Below are 13,621 nucleotides of genomic sequence, written 5' to 3'. Positions count from 1 at the left end.
ACACAGCCAAAGAGCTGCACAAGAAACCCGTGTCATTCTGTACATTGTGTGCAAAGGATTTATTTGTCTTTTTTTTTTCTTTTCTGTTGAGTTAGAACAGTAAAAAGGACCCAAGCACGGGCTTTGAGCCCCCAGCAAACCAAATACTCAGACCAGTCATTCCACCCCTTCTACCAGGCCCCAGAATGTCATCAGATACAAACACACCCTTGCATCAGTCTATGCCTCCATCCAGCGACCGCTCTTCATAGGCTAGATGAAACAAATGGATCCTGTAGCATGCCCTGAAAATCAGCCAATCCGGGCCTTTTCGGACCTGGGACCAGAGGATATTTCCATGGCCCTTGTGGAGAACTCCGTAGTATAGTGAGGGGAATCCAGCATCAGGGCCTACAATGCTACAGATGTATTCAGTGGATCATAGGATGGTCATAGGCCATTTAGGTCTGTATAGGTGAAAACCACCTCATGAAATCTGCCTGACAGTTCACAGACAACCAGTGTAGGTCCCAGAGTGTAGGTGTCATCATATGTTATCTATATATGACATGCCACTCACCAACCAGCTCTGGCTTCTGAATCCAAGTTGCCTTTTCGTGTCTGAACTTTCAGAGCTGGTCAATTCAGTGGGGTGGGATATGTACATTGAGAGCCAAATATCCGTATTTGTGATCAGATTGTGCAGAAGAGTTTTGATGCTTTGCAAATTTGCAATTATGAAAGGTCACAGGTATGGCCGAATTGAATCAAGGCCTTCGGCTCCATAACAGATTTGTGAACTGTAGGGGACAGTTTTTCCCCCTACTGTTCCACCGGCTCTAAATATAACATGAAGAAAACAAGGGAGCTAAAGTCATTTACAAAAGGGAAAATACTGGTTGGTTTTGTAATTCTGGCACATTTATCAGGTGGCATCTCCAGACTGATCAGCAGCTACGAGTAAGCAGAAATGTGATGGTGCTGAAGAGGTCAAACTAATGTAAATAGGCACAGTGTGCTAGTCTGGCTAGGGTGGAAGAGGAGATTAGAGAAGTACATGAAGAAAAACATGACCAAAAAGTGTCTTGATGAGTGCAGCGATGCTTCACGTGCTTAGGAAACAGCATGTCGCTTGGAAATCAACAGCTGCTGCAGGAAGCAAATTCTTCATCACTTCTGAATCGAGTTCGAAGTGATCGGATGTATGGTATCTGACTCACCTCCAGTCTCTCTAGTCACCGGATAAATAATCCCATCTTCCAAGGGATGTTGACAATGATGTAAATTTGTGGTTTATTTGTTTATAAAGAGCACAACTGTATGAAAAGGGGGGGATGAAAACTGGTAACTCCACAAGGTATTTGTTTATGCTTATTAATTAATGAACACAGGCATTTGTCACCTTTGACATCAGACAAGGCAGCAGCTTTGCTGATAATAAGGTTTCAATCCATCTTCATCTGTTGATAGTAATTGGAGGCCCTTGTCAGAGATTTGGAGGGGATTTATTGATGCGGTACATAGGATTTGCAGAAACAGCTCTTTGAAGGACACGGCATTAAATCATTTCTATTTTTTTAAGCCGTTCAGAATTTCTAATCATTTGGGAAAGTTGCTTTCTTCCCTTGCATTCAGCTTGCCTTTAAGTGAAAGGGTCAAGAAGAGGATTTTGTGCCAAATTGACTATTTGGGCAGATTAACTGTATTTTGGCAGGATTTTTTGGGGGAAATTCTCTCTTTTTTTTTCCTTTTAATTCAGATTCTCCACTGTCCACGTGTGACAGTTTTCTATTTAATTGGCTCTTTAGAGATTTTAAAATTTAAAAATTCGGTGCAGATTGAAAAGCGTAGTAGGGTGTCTTGGTTAATTGCAGTAAATCATGTTTGTGTCCTTAAACCTCAAATGGCTGTCCATTTACTCTACATTACTTCTGCTTCCCAAACACCAGGATTGTGCTTTTGTGGGGACAGTAATTATAGACAAGGCCGGTAGCACCTACCATGACACTTCCCACTGTGAGAACCTGTTGTCGGTGGCTTACAACTTTACCAAATTTTAACTGCTTGATCTGAAATTTCCCATGCTGGGTGACTGCCTCAGGTTGATTTTTTTTATATATATATACAGCCAAAACAGCTCAGCCATTTCTGAGAAAGAGGCTAGCGATATCCACATTGTTTTGTTCATCTCAAAAACTTTCTTTAAAATGCTCTGCCGTCCCACGCTTTGGAGCAGGGACTTTCTGTAAGAAGGGTGGCCTTTGGGTCAGAAGTCTGTTGCCTCCCAGGTGAAAATCTGCCCCAGTTTGGCCAACTTGTAAGATCAGAGTTCACCTGTGCTCAGGGAAGACTTTGTAGATTTTAGCAGCCAACTTCCCGGAAGGATCCCATCCATGCTGGGCATCCCGCAGCCCAGGGCGGAGCGGGACGTGCTCGGCCATTGCAGCTGTGGCCGCTGCTATGGGTTGTGCTGGGTCCGGGCACCTGAACGGAGCGCTCCTGTGTTCTCAGTGCCCCACCCCCACTCCCGGCTCAGGCAGCGTGGAGGAAGAAGCTGCCTGATTTGAATGCAGAGGGGGCAAAAGCCAGACGGGAATGGCGACTGAGGGGAGTAGTAGGTTGAGACCAGGAGCAAGGGGGGCTGGGACTTCAGGGATAGAGAAATGGACAGGGGGCAGGGGAGAGGGAGAGGAACACTGGGACTGGAAATGGGCGGGGGGGGACTGGGATGGTCTAAGCAAGGGAACTGGAAGCTAAAGAGAGAGAGGGGTCAGGGATGGGACTGTGACACCTAAGTGGCGGGGAAAGTGAGCTTGGATGAGGAGTAAGGGGCAGGCTGGCCAAGGAGAGTAGGACTGAGAACCAGGGGGAGGGAGAAAAGAGACAGATCTGACAAGGAGCCAGGTGTGGAGGGAATACTGGGACTGGCTGGGTAAAGAGATTGGGACAAAGAACTGGTGGGTGGGTTTGTACCAATACTCCAGGGAGGAAGACGGGGATGGGGAATGTGGAGGGGACCAGAGTCTAGAGTCGGGGAGAGAGACAGATCAAGTGAGGAGCCAGGAAAGGGGGGAACAGATAATGGCTGGGCAAGGAGCCTGGACCTGGTGTAGTGAAGGAGACTGACTGTAGAACCTCTGCCTCATCTGATGCAGAAATTGGAAGGCGTGTAGCGAATGAGGCAGGGGACTGCAGGACGCGAAAGGATGGTCTCATGAGCAAGGCAGTTGAATGCTGCCCAGCAGAACTGGATTTTATCCCAGCCTCTGCTACAGAGGGCCAGATTCCTAAAGGTGTTTAGGCCCACTGATTCCCATTGGCGACGTTCTAGGGTGACCAGATGCTAAATACAAAATATCGGGATCGCCACAGGGGGAGCGCCTTTTCAATTGTTACACTCACCCGGCACGTTCGGCAGCGGGAAATAAATCTTGCCAGCGAAGAAAGAAGTACATGCTGCCGAAGACCCGGACATGCCGGGTGAGTGTAACAATTGAAAAAGCGCTCCCCCTGCCTGTCACCTCTGCCTAAGGGGAGAAAAAAAAAAGACACACCCGAAACAAAATATCGGGACAAATGGCGTCCCGACCGTACTTCGGTCGGGACGTGGGACAAACTGCTCAATATCAGGACAGTCCCGATTTTATCGGGAAGTCTGGTCACCCTACGAAGTTCAGAACCGAATCCAGCTCTCCTGAGTCCCAGTCGAATATCTTAACCACAAGGCACCCCTCCCCGTTTTTTGTCATTCTGTCTCTACTGCCCTCTGTGGTTCCAAAAAACAAGCCACTGGGAGATGACCTCAGTGCCATTTGGGTTCAGTTTACACTCGTACATTTCTCACTAAAGATGGTCATTTTGCCTTTCTTATGACTCAATGCAAAAAAAAAACCAACCCACTCATTGTTCCAGAGGTAATGGAGAAGCAAAATATCAAGTGTGCTAGATTCCCCCAAAGAAGAATGGAGATGGGGTCCCCACACACACACATGAGTCCATGGAAAGAATGTTCTTTCTTTCCCAGAGCTGGGTTTGCTACTGCTAGAAATTTCCAAAGAGTAAAACTTACCCACAGTGACAAAAGCCTACTGTGACCACACTGCAAACAGGGGTGTGATTGCAGCACATGTAAACCTACCAAAGCTAGCCTTGATCTAGTTAGCGCAAGTACCAATAGCGGTGAAGCCATGACAGCATGGGCTAGCCACCCAGGTATGTACCCAGGGTCCCAGGCAGGCTGGTACAGCTCATGCTAAAGCCGATGGTGCTGCAGACTCACTGCTCTTGGTACTCAGAGCTAAATTAAAATTAGCCTGGATATGTCTGGATATTGTTCAACCATCTCAGGCTCGTTTAATGAAAGATCTGTTGTTTTAGTTTCCCTTCCTCCCTCACACTTTTCAACAGTGCTACAGCTTCAGAGTTACCCTGGCTCTATTTCATCGCTGTGTGCAAAGCATGTCTGAATCACCAAGTACTTTGCCCTCTTTCCTGTTGTGCCACAATATATTTTCCCCTTGTTTGGTCCCCAAAGAGCTTTCTGATAGCACTTGGAAAATTAAATATTCCATGCATTCCAACCTTCTGCATAACTAAATGCCCCTTGCTGTTTTCATTGAAAAGCTTTAAATGTAACGAGAAGGGTAGCAATTCCCTTTGTTTATAACCGTAGTGTAACAAATTGTAACCAATTGAAAACAATATTGGGTTGTAAATTTGTATTATGAATGGACATTAAAAGGGTGGCGATGCTTTTCCCCATGGTGATTTTCAGCCCAATTGTTTTGATGTACCTGCGTGTAAAGTTATTAAGGACATTTGCAGTGTAGGTCTTGGGAAGAATAGAATTTCACTTTCATGTTTAGTTGCATTTCAGCAGTCTGCCTGTACGTATGCTAACTAAACAAACTAGACACAGAGCAAATGAAAAAATAAAGAAATCTCCTGCAAAGAAAGCCACTGAGACATGGAAAAGTAAATGTCTATATCATCTGGATGAGACCCAAATAGAAAACAACTTCGCCTCTTGACCTCTAGCTTTCTGTTTGCTTCTAATGGTACTACCTGCAGGGAACAAACACAGTCCAATTAAATCCAAACCATTTGTATATCGTTATCATGGAGATCACAGCAGAACCCCCACATCCTGCCTTGGCTGACATGGAAATGTAATGGGGTTTACAATTATTTTCAAGGGTAAATTGTGTTTAGCTGAAAACAAACAGTCCTCAGGCAAAGTAACAACTGTTTTGCAAGTCTTTTGTTTCCTTTCAGGTGACGCATTTTCAAGACATTGTGGCATCCTTCGTCTTCCCTGACACAATATTTATGCTCTGTTTAATTTGACTGCTCCATGTGACATATTTGCATGGGGAACAACAGGAAAATAAGTGTTCTGTCAAGTGCTTCCAGTAATTTTTCTGTTTTGTCTCTTTCAGTTTTCATGCAACAGGAATGGGTTGGGTTTATTTAATGGGTGTGTTGTTATGATCTCCCCATATCAATTATTTCACATTTCCATTTGCAAAACCTTTCCATGAAAGATACCGCTGGGATCTTTAATGAAAAATGTGACCAATTTTCTGCCCCATCGGTTAAGACTCAGCTTGTTTTCAGCATAGTACTTAGCCAGTGCCTCCTGCTTTGTTCAGCTGCATTTCAGAGCTGGGAAGATTGATGAGTTGCAATCAGTTGAGCTGTTTTATTTAAGGCCCTGTCTTTAACCATTTCCCTCTTCCTTTAGGAAGCCATAGTAAGCATCTGGATCCAGTTCAGTGACAGCTCAGTTACTCCATTAGACATTTATGACCCCAAGGACTTCTTCCTTTCCGCCATGTCGCTGGACAAATCTGTTGTCTCAACCCATCAGAGCACTAACTGGAAATGGCCAGTTGTGGCAGCAGAAGGTGAAGGGCAGGGCACATTGATCAAAGTAGACATGATGATCTCTGAAGCCTGCCAGAAATCCAAGAGGAAAAGCGTCTTAGCCATGGGCAACAGCAACATCAAAGTGAAGTTCGGCCAAAATGATGCCAACTCTCACACTGGCGGAGATTATGATGCCGACGAGATTGAAAACCACGCGAGTGACCGGCGGCAAAAGGTATCAGATCAAGAGCGGTATGGCCAGGATGGGCGATACTATGGGAGCTCTTCGGCAGAGCGAGAGGAAAGTACCATCAGAAAAGTCAGCACTACTGCAAAGTCAATAATCAAAAACAAAGTCATGAAAAACAATAGGCTGGATGGAGGCAAACTCTCGGATGATGGCCAGCTGCAGAACATTCCCATAGACTTCACCAACTTCCCTGCTCAAGTAGACCTCCCGAAAAGCAATGGGGGCATGGAGGAGAATGACCTAGTGCAGACGCCCAGAGGCCTTAGCGATCTGGAAATTGGGATGTATGCTCTGCTGGGGGTCTTCTGCCTGGCAATTCTTGTCTTCCTAATAAACTGTGCAACGTTTGCATTGAAATACCGGCACAAGCAGGTTCCGGCGGAAGGGCAAGCCACCATGACCCACTCCCACGACTGGGTCTGGCTCGGAAATGAGGCGGAGCTGCTGGAGAACACAGTGGACGTGTCACCTCAGCAGGACGAGCACACCACTATTATAGACCGAGGGATGGGCCATGAGGAAAGCAACCACCTCCTCAATGGCAGCACTCAAAAGAACATCCAGAGCCAGATCCATAGGTCTGCTGACTTAGGGGGGAAGCAAGGGAAAGAGCAGAAAACGGAACCTTTGCATTCCCCCACATCCAAACGAAAGCGGGTAAAATTCACAACCTTCACCACCATCCCACCTGATGATGGTTGTCCCACTGTCAACTCTATCCTAAGTAGCAATGACGACGATATTAAATGGGTGTGCCAGGATATGGACCTCGGGGACTCCAAAGAGATAAAAAACTACATGGAGAAGTTCAAAGACAAAGTGTAGCTCCTGTCTGGTTTTCTGGGTTTAACCACACCTTGATGCCTTCAGTTCTACAGTATATATTGGGACAGAAGAGGGGAGAAGGAGGGGATCAGGAGGGGAAAAAATCAACAACAACAACAAGGCAGTTTCTGTAATCAGGGAAAGAAATTTGTCAAACTGTCCATGGCTTTGGGTTTGTTCATTTGTTTGTTTTACTCCAACAGCTGTTCATGGATTTGGGCAGTCAATGGAATAGAAATAGCAGAAAGGAGTAAGGAAACAGATTAACCAATATGATGAACTGGGCACGGTGAGGTTGTGAAAATTTATCTGATGGATCAGAATAATAACAACAATATTACAGACAAGGTACCAAAAAATTTTGTTTAAAAAAAATAAGTGAAAGAAAGTTAGTTAAGAGAAAAGACAGACAAATTGTCACTTTTTAATATTTGTAATAATATGGAAGTATGACCCAGGAAGAGACATTTTAGAGTGTTACCCAAGCAGTTGCTTTCTTTTTCCTCATCTGAAGTGAAAACATGTCCCTGGCATTAAATATGGAGCAGAAAGAGATTATCTGATATATTTTTTTTATTTTTCCGTCTATTTTCCACCCCTTGTAGCTTTTTTTAAAATGAGTCTTTTTTTTAAAAAAAAAAAATCCAGTTGGTTCTTTATGGACCAAGAAATAATTGTTTTTCTACATTAGCTAATAACAATCTTCCTTGTCATTTGAAGAACTCAGAGGATGAGCAAAAACTAATAATTCCACCATGAAAACATGGGTCTCGGATGTTTTGTGCTAGCTAGAACCTTGTTCTGTTTGGAGGAAGATTTAATTTTGCTTTTGGGTGTGGGTGGGTTAAGTTTCCACAACCAAAGTTCCCAAGGGAAGAAATTGCTGTTCTGTGTTTGCATTTAAAAATAATAACCAATAGGAATGACTGGATGTTGCATACTTACCAAATATAAGACCAATTCCATTAAAGCCCATTTATGTGCATAGCCGAATGTTTATTTTTTTGCCAAGTCAGTGAATTCATAATTTGCTCTGTTCATCTTTTCAGTGCCACCAGTTCTCATGGGGGATTGGGAGGGAGGATGGGGAGTGGTACTCACAAATAGAGAAGCAGGTTGTCCCAAGCCCATTTTATTTCCTCTTGTTAGGGGAGCTGAGTTTTTGGCTGGATAATATGAGTTTGGGGAAAGAGACATTCAAATGACCAAGGATCAACAGAGATCTGGGTCTACTTTATTTTCAGCTGTTTCCGTTGGACTAGCACAAACTGGAAAATCTCTTCCTTTGAAAATCAGATGTTTTTAATAACAAAATATGAATTCAGCAATGCATCAGAAACAAATAGGAGATAAAGGCACAAATAAATGGGTGCCGTTCTGTTGACTTTAATGTCAATTTGCACGAAATGAGGATATGGCTCAGAATCTAAATGATGGGGGAAAACCACACTCAGAAAACCTATTCATAATTCAGAAGAAGTCCTCATGTCAAATCTTTTTCGGAAAGCAGTGTTACGTCTTGACTGTTAGCAGGGAGCACTTGCGTTGTTTGTCAGCCCTGTCTTTACCCGTTGATTCCACTACGTTTTTGTTTTTTTGTTTTTTATTACTAAACTCAGTAGGTTTCTTTTTTATTTTTTTCTTTTCTTGGACAAAATGGACCCTGCCACTTGATAACATAGGAGGTTTTAACAAGATATGCCTAGTATGCATTGTAGACTGAAAGAATGTAATATTTATTTATACATGATATATAAATTGTAATTAAAATGCTTTACATGGCTTGAAAAGTTAACCTCTTTTTGGGGGGCTGTTTCTGTCTTTTTTTTTTTTAATAAAAAAAACAAACAAAAATTTAAAAAAGAAAACAAAAAACCACTCGACCCTCCCCGGCCTAATTGCTGAGAAAATGTATAAACTTCTTTTTAAAGAGAGAATAGAAGAATACAGTGGTTTTACTTCTGTCTCTGACCCTCCTGTTGTAACCCATTCCCCTCTCCCCTCCCACTCTATGGTGGTGATGGTGGACGGCAGGAGAGGACAGCAGGCCGGCAGATTTTGTGGCAGTTTGTCGTTATTAATCACATGCTTCTGACGTGGGCAACGTTTTTTGCAGCCAGTTGTAAGTAATTGTGCTGCTTCTGTGGTTGATACGTGGGCTTGGATGTAGGTACATTGCTATGATTAATAACTGACATTTACAACGCACCTTTGATCCCAAAGGAACCCAAAACACGTTACAAGCTAAGGAAAGTGATACATCAACCGTACATGGGCACTCACTGCATCCTACCCACAAAATGCAGCCACCTCTGGGGTGAAACACCACTGAACCATACAGCGCAACAGGTAAAGACAGGAGTACGATACCCAATTGGAAATCCTGGCAGGATGTACGTAGGCAGATTGTTATTACTCAAAATAAATTTGGCCTTGGACATTTTCAAAAAGTGGTAAAGGATTGTTAATGATCTGAACTAGGCAGGAACACTGATTTTACATCTCGTATGAAGGATGACACCTCCAGCAACACAATGCACCCTGATGTCTCCTAGGGAATTGGTTCAGTACTAGTCACCCATTCAGTCATTGGCACCGCTCCCTGCAGCACTTAGTTGCTTCTGAGTGAGTCTGACCCAGTTTGGCATCTAAGATTTGACGGGAGCAGAGCAGGAGGTGGTATCTTCATATAATAAAGAAAACAGTTTTTCTGTAGCACTTTTCATCAGCTGATAATCCCACATGAAACTTTTGGCTACCAAGAGCAAGCGGCTGGAGGAAATAGAGTATGTGCTCACAATGGCAGGGGCAGAATTTATTTTAGGGCCAAATCCAGCCATCTTTAGCAGGCAACGGTTTGGCTTAACAAAATGATTCCAGTCTGAGTAAAGAAATTTATTCCAATTCCTCAAAATGTTCAAGTTTTCATCAAAAAACTGAACCATTTTTCAAGGGAAATTAAAAAAAAATTCTCATGAAAAACCATATATCTGAACCAGATCTAACACACAGTGTAGATTGTTATTGAGATATGAGTTCATGCACTGCTGTGCATCTCGAGTTAGCTTTGACTTCAGAGACCATTTTTTTTTATTCCTAAGAAACGCATGGATCTTTTATAAGCAATCGGAATCTCACCGTTTGTTTTGTGTAATGGATTGACCTACTAAAGATCTGCATCTTTCTCTGTGTGCCACAGATTTGGAATTTGGCTGGTTGGTTTGAACTAATAACTGTCTGGAAAGATTTACTTTCCTTTAGTAATGACAAAATTTCTGGCATCTTCCAGACGAGTATGCAAGTTACTGCCCTCTTGGAAAGAGGCTTTCAGTGATGGTGAGCCAGGTATGTACCACACTTTCCTTTATCAGTCTTTGATTCACCATGATACCTGAATCAAATCTGTGTCTCTTTACAGCACCTCTAAGGGTATGTCTGCAGTGCAGTCGGCGGTGTGATTGCAGTGCCCGTAGACATATCCAAGCTTAGCTCTAATGTAGCTCGATTGCAGCAGTTCTCAGTGGGCTGTGACCCCTTTTTAATGGGATACCAGGGCCCGGGGATGAAGCCAAAACCTGAGTCCCATCATCCGGGGCTGAAGCCAAAGCCCACATGGGGCCCTGTAGTAATTTTTGTTGGACTTCAGCATAAGCGAGGCACCTGAGTAAGTACCCAGGGTCCCAAGTGGGCTTGTAGAGACCTTACTGGAGACTATGATGCTGTGGCTTCACTATCATTGGTACCCACAACTAGTTAGATCAAAGCTAGTCTGGGTATGTCTACATGGGCTGCAGTCACCTCTCTGATTGCAGCGTAGACAGGCTGAGAGTTTCAAAGGGAGTTAAGCTCCCAAATTCCATTGACAGTCAATGAGAATTAGACACCTGACTCCAAACAGCCCCTTTGAAAACCCCAGCCTGTTGCACTAACATGTACATTTGCCATTCATCAGGAAGTGGCACGTTACATGGCAGATCCCTATGAACACTGGCTGCACAACTCATCACGGGGCTAGTTTCCCCTCACTCGCTTTTCAAGGCCATAATGATCTCCCTGCTATTCCCAGTCAGGACGGAATACATAGCCTCTCCCTGAAGCAAACGGGGGTGGAAAAATAATATCCTAACAGCAGCAGAATGTTTTATGACAACAACGTGCAGTTACTGCTAGCTGCTCTTAGCTCATGGGTTCTCCACCTGAGGGTCACGGCCTTTCTTCAAATTAGATGTGCTGCGATCTTAAAAGCATAGGAGGAAGGGGCCTGAAAGCATGTCTGTTTTAATAGGGAGTCATGGCATGGAAACAGTTAAGAACCACTGTTTTACCTTCCGGAGCATAATGGTGACCAGTAAATGAAATGCATAAAATTCACTTCAGGCACCTGTTTAATTACTGTCACCAATAGCGCATTTGGGGCCTGACCCTCAGTTGGCGTCAATCAGTGTGGCTCCCTTGAAATGACTCGATGGTGTTATGTTGATTGACACCAGCTGAGGAGCTGGACCCTTGTTTATAAATCGAAAGGGGTTGTGAGTGTAAAAGACAGGCAGCCCCTAGGAATGCCAGGAGCTGCCGCCATCTACGCGGGCCTGTGTTTTATCGGCACAGTTTCGCTGCCCAATTCTGCTGTTACAAAGGTTCCTGGAAAGAAGCACTTCAGCGCCTGAGTCCTGGTAACGTAAGCGTTAAAATGTGAGGCGAGTGTGAGTAAAATTCATGCGACTGGTATAATGCGGGCATGGGGCAAGCCCCTATCATGCTGCTCTTGGAATAGTCACCGTTTCTGGCCAAATCCCCCAGCCAGCAGAGACGCCGCCCAGAATGCTACTAACTGTTAGGGAACCCTAGGCCACGTTGCTATCTTGCTGTGACCTTCTCGCTCCTGTGTGGAGCCTGAGTTCAACCCCCTGGGGATGAGGCTTCACCCCCAGAGCCAGACACCACTTCGCAGCAGCCGTCACCAGTTTAGCACTTGACTTCAAGTCCAGACAGCCGTGTTAATGCATGTAATTTGGGGGCCCAGTTCTGTTCCCACTGTACCCAGTGGGAGCTTTGCCAGGGACTTCATTGGAGACTCAACAAGGGCCCCATCCAAAGCTCAGTGAAATCCCTCCATTGACTTCAATTGGCTTTGGATCAGGCCATAAGCTTTCAAGCTTATTAGCCAATCCTGCAAACCCCTTTCTCACAGGGGAGCCAGAAGGGAGATGCTGAGTGCCCTGAGCTCCCATTAAAGGCACTGAGAGTTAAGGATACCCAGCCCTTTGCAGGATTAGACTTCTGAGTAGTCCTCACTCACCTGTATGGTCCCATTAAACTCAAGGGGCTGTTCACATGAGTAGGAGATGTAGGACATCACCATTAGCCTATTAGAATAAAGAGGCTGTGATGCTTCCTGGGGGCCCCAGTCAAGGCTGCCCATAGATTTTTAAGGCCAGAAGGGACCACTAGTCTGACGAGCTAGTCTGACCTCCTGCTTCACAGGATTCAACCCAGTGCTTCCTGCATTGTGCCCAGTAACGTTTGGCTGACGCAGAGTGTCTCGGTGGTATCTGTCATGAGGGGAAGCTTTATTTAAAGACCCTGCCATCATGTCCCATTTTTCTCTCACTGTGGAACATCAGGCTTTAGAGACGGATGCAGATGCTGAAATTTTTCAATTTATGTTCCACTGACAAAAAACTCCATCAAAAGCCGTTTCTGTCAGAGCAGCGCAAATGCTCATCTCAGCAGGTAGGAAACTGCCAGGCTGTGAAATATCATTTATCTGAGAAATTCACATTGGGTCAAATGTTGCGATTTACATTTCTGAGGCTTTGCCACTCTGCAGCTCCGAAGGGGCTTGGATTGGGCGGGGACTGCTTCTCCGAATGCTACTCTTGGCACCGTGCCTGGCTCAACGAACAAGGAAATCTATAAGTACAAGGGATGTATGGCTGCAAAGATAGCATATGCTGAGAGTTACATTTTCTTTCAGGGAGCTGGGATGGCAATTCATTAATAATCATTTGCACTTATAGGAAAGAGAGCCTTTCATCGGAGGAGTTCAGTGATTTACAAGCATGACTCTTTCAGGGGGGGTAGTGACATAGAATCATAGAACTGTAGAACTGGAAGGGACCTCGAGAGGTCATCGAGTCCAGTCCCCTACACTCATGGCAGGACAAAGTATTATCTAGACCAGGGGTAGGCAAAATTCCCGGCCAATGGGAGCTGTGGGAAGCGGTGGGCCGCAGCCACTGGGAGCTGTGGGGGACCGTGCCTGCGGACAGTCAATGTAAACAAAATGTCTCACGGCCTGCCAGCGGATTACCCTGCTGGGCCACATGCCAAAGGTTGCTGATCCCTAATCTAGACCATCCCTGACAGGTGTTTGTCTAACCTGACATGAGTAAGGTAGGCAGGGTTTGGCCTATTATTACATCCATGATGGAAGGTAGGTATTTTTACATCCCCTTCACAGGCTGTAACAGGGTGAGCTAGCCCTTTAACGTGGCTGAGGGTGACTCAGCTTCACTTGTGCCAGGTTTGGCCTGCCTCCCCAGGTGGAGGCAAAGTGTCAAGTCAGCTGACAAGGAGCCAGGCACCTCAGAGCTGGGCCTGCTGGGAGAGGAAAGGAGGCATGCTGCTTTGGCAGGAGGGCTGTGGCTGGAAGGGGCACTCTAGCATGGAGAAGTGTTTTGAGCAGGGGGTTGGACT

General features: G+C 45.0%; 1 protein-coding gene across 1 annotated transcript in view; it reads left to right on the top strand.

Moving 5' to 3' along the window:
• TMEM132C (transmembrane protein 132C) overlaps positions 1 to 8,712 on the top strand; it is a 298,136-nt gene extending 289,424 nt beyond the window's left edge. The window contains exon 9 of the mRNA XM_084648976.1: positions 5,723 to 8,712. Within this exon, the coding sequence (XP_084505102.1) occupies positions 5,723 to 6,922 (1,200 nt within the window). The 3' untranslated portion in view covers positions 6,923 to 8,712. The remainder of the gene's footprint in view (positions 1 to 5,722) is intronic.
• Positions 8,713 to 13,621: the final 4,909 nt, after the last annotated feature.

This window comes from Lepidochelys olivacea (genome assembly GCF_965140295.1).
Source record: "Lepidochelys olivacea isolate rLepOli2 genome assembly, chromosome: 15".
NCBI lineage: Eukaryota > Metazoa > Chordata > Testudines > Cheloniidae > Lepidochelys > Lepidochelys olivacea.
The sequence above is the reverse complement of the archived record's forward strand: the minus strand, read 5'-3'. Positions and strand labels throughout refer to the sequence as shown.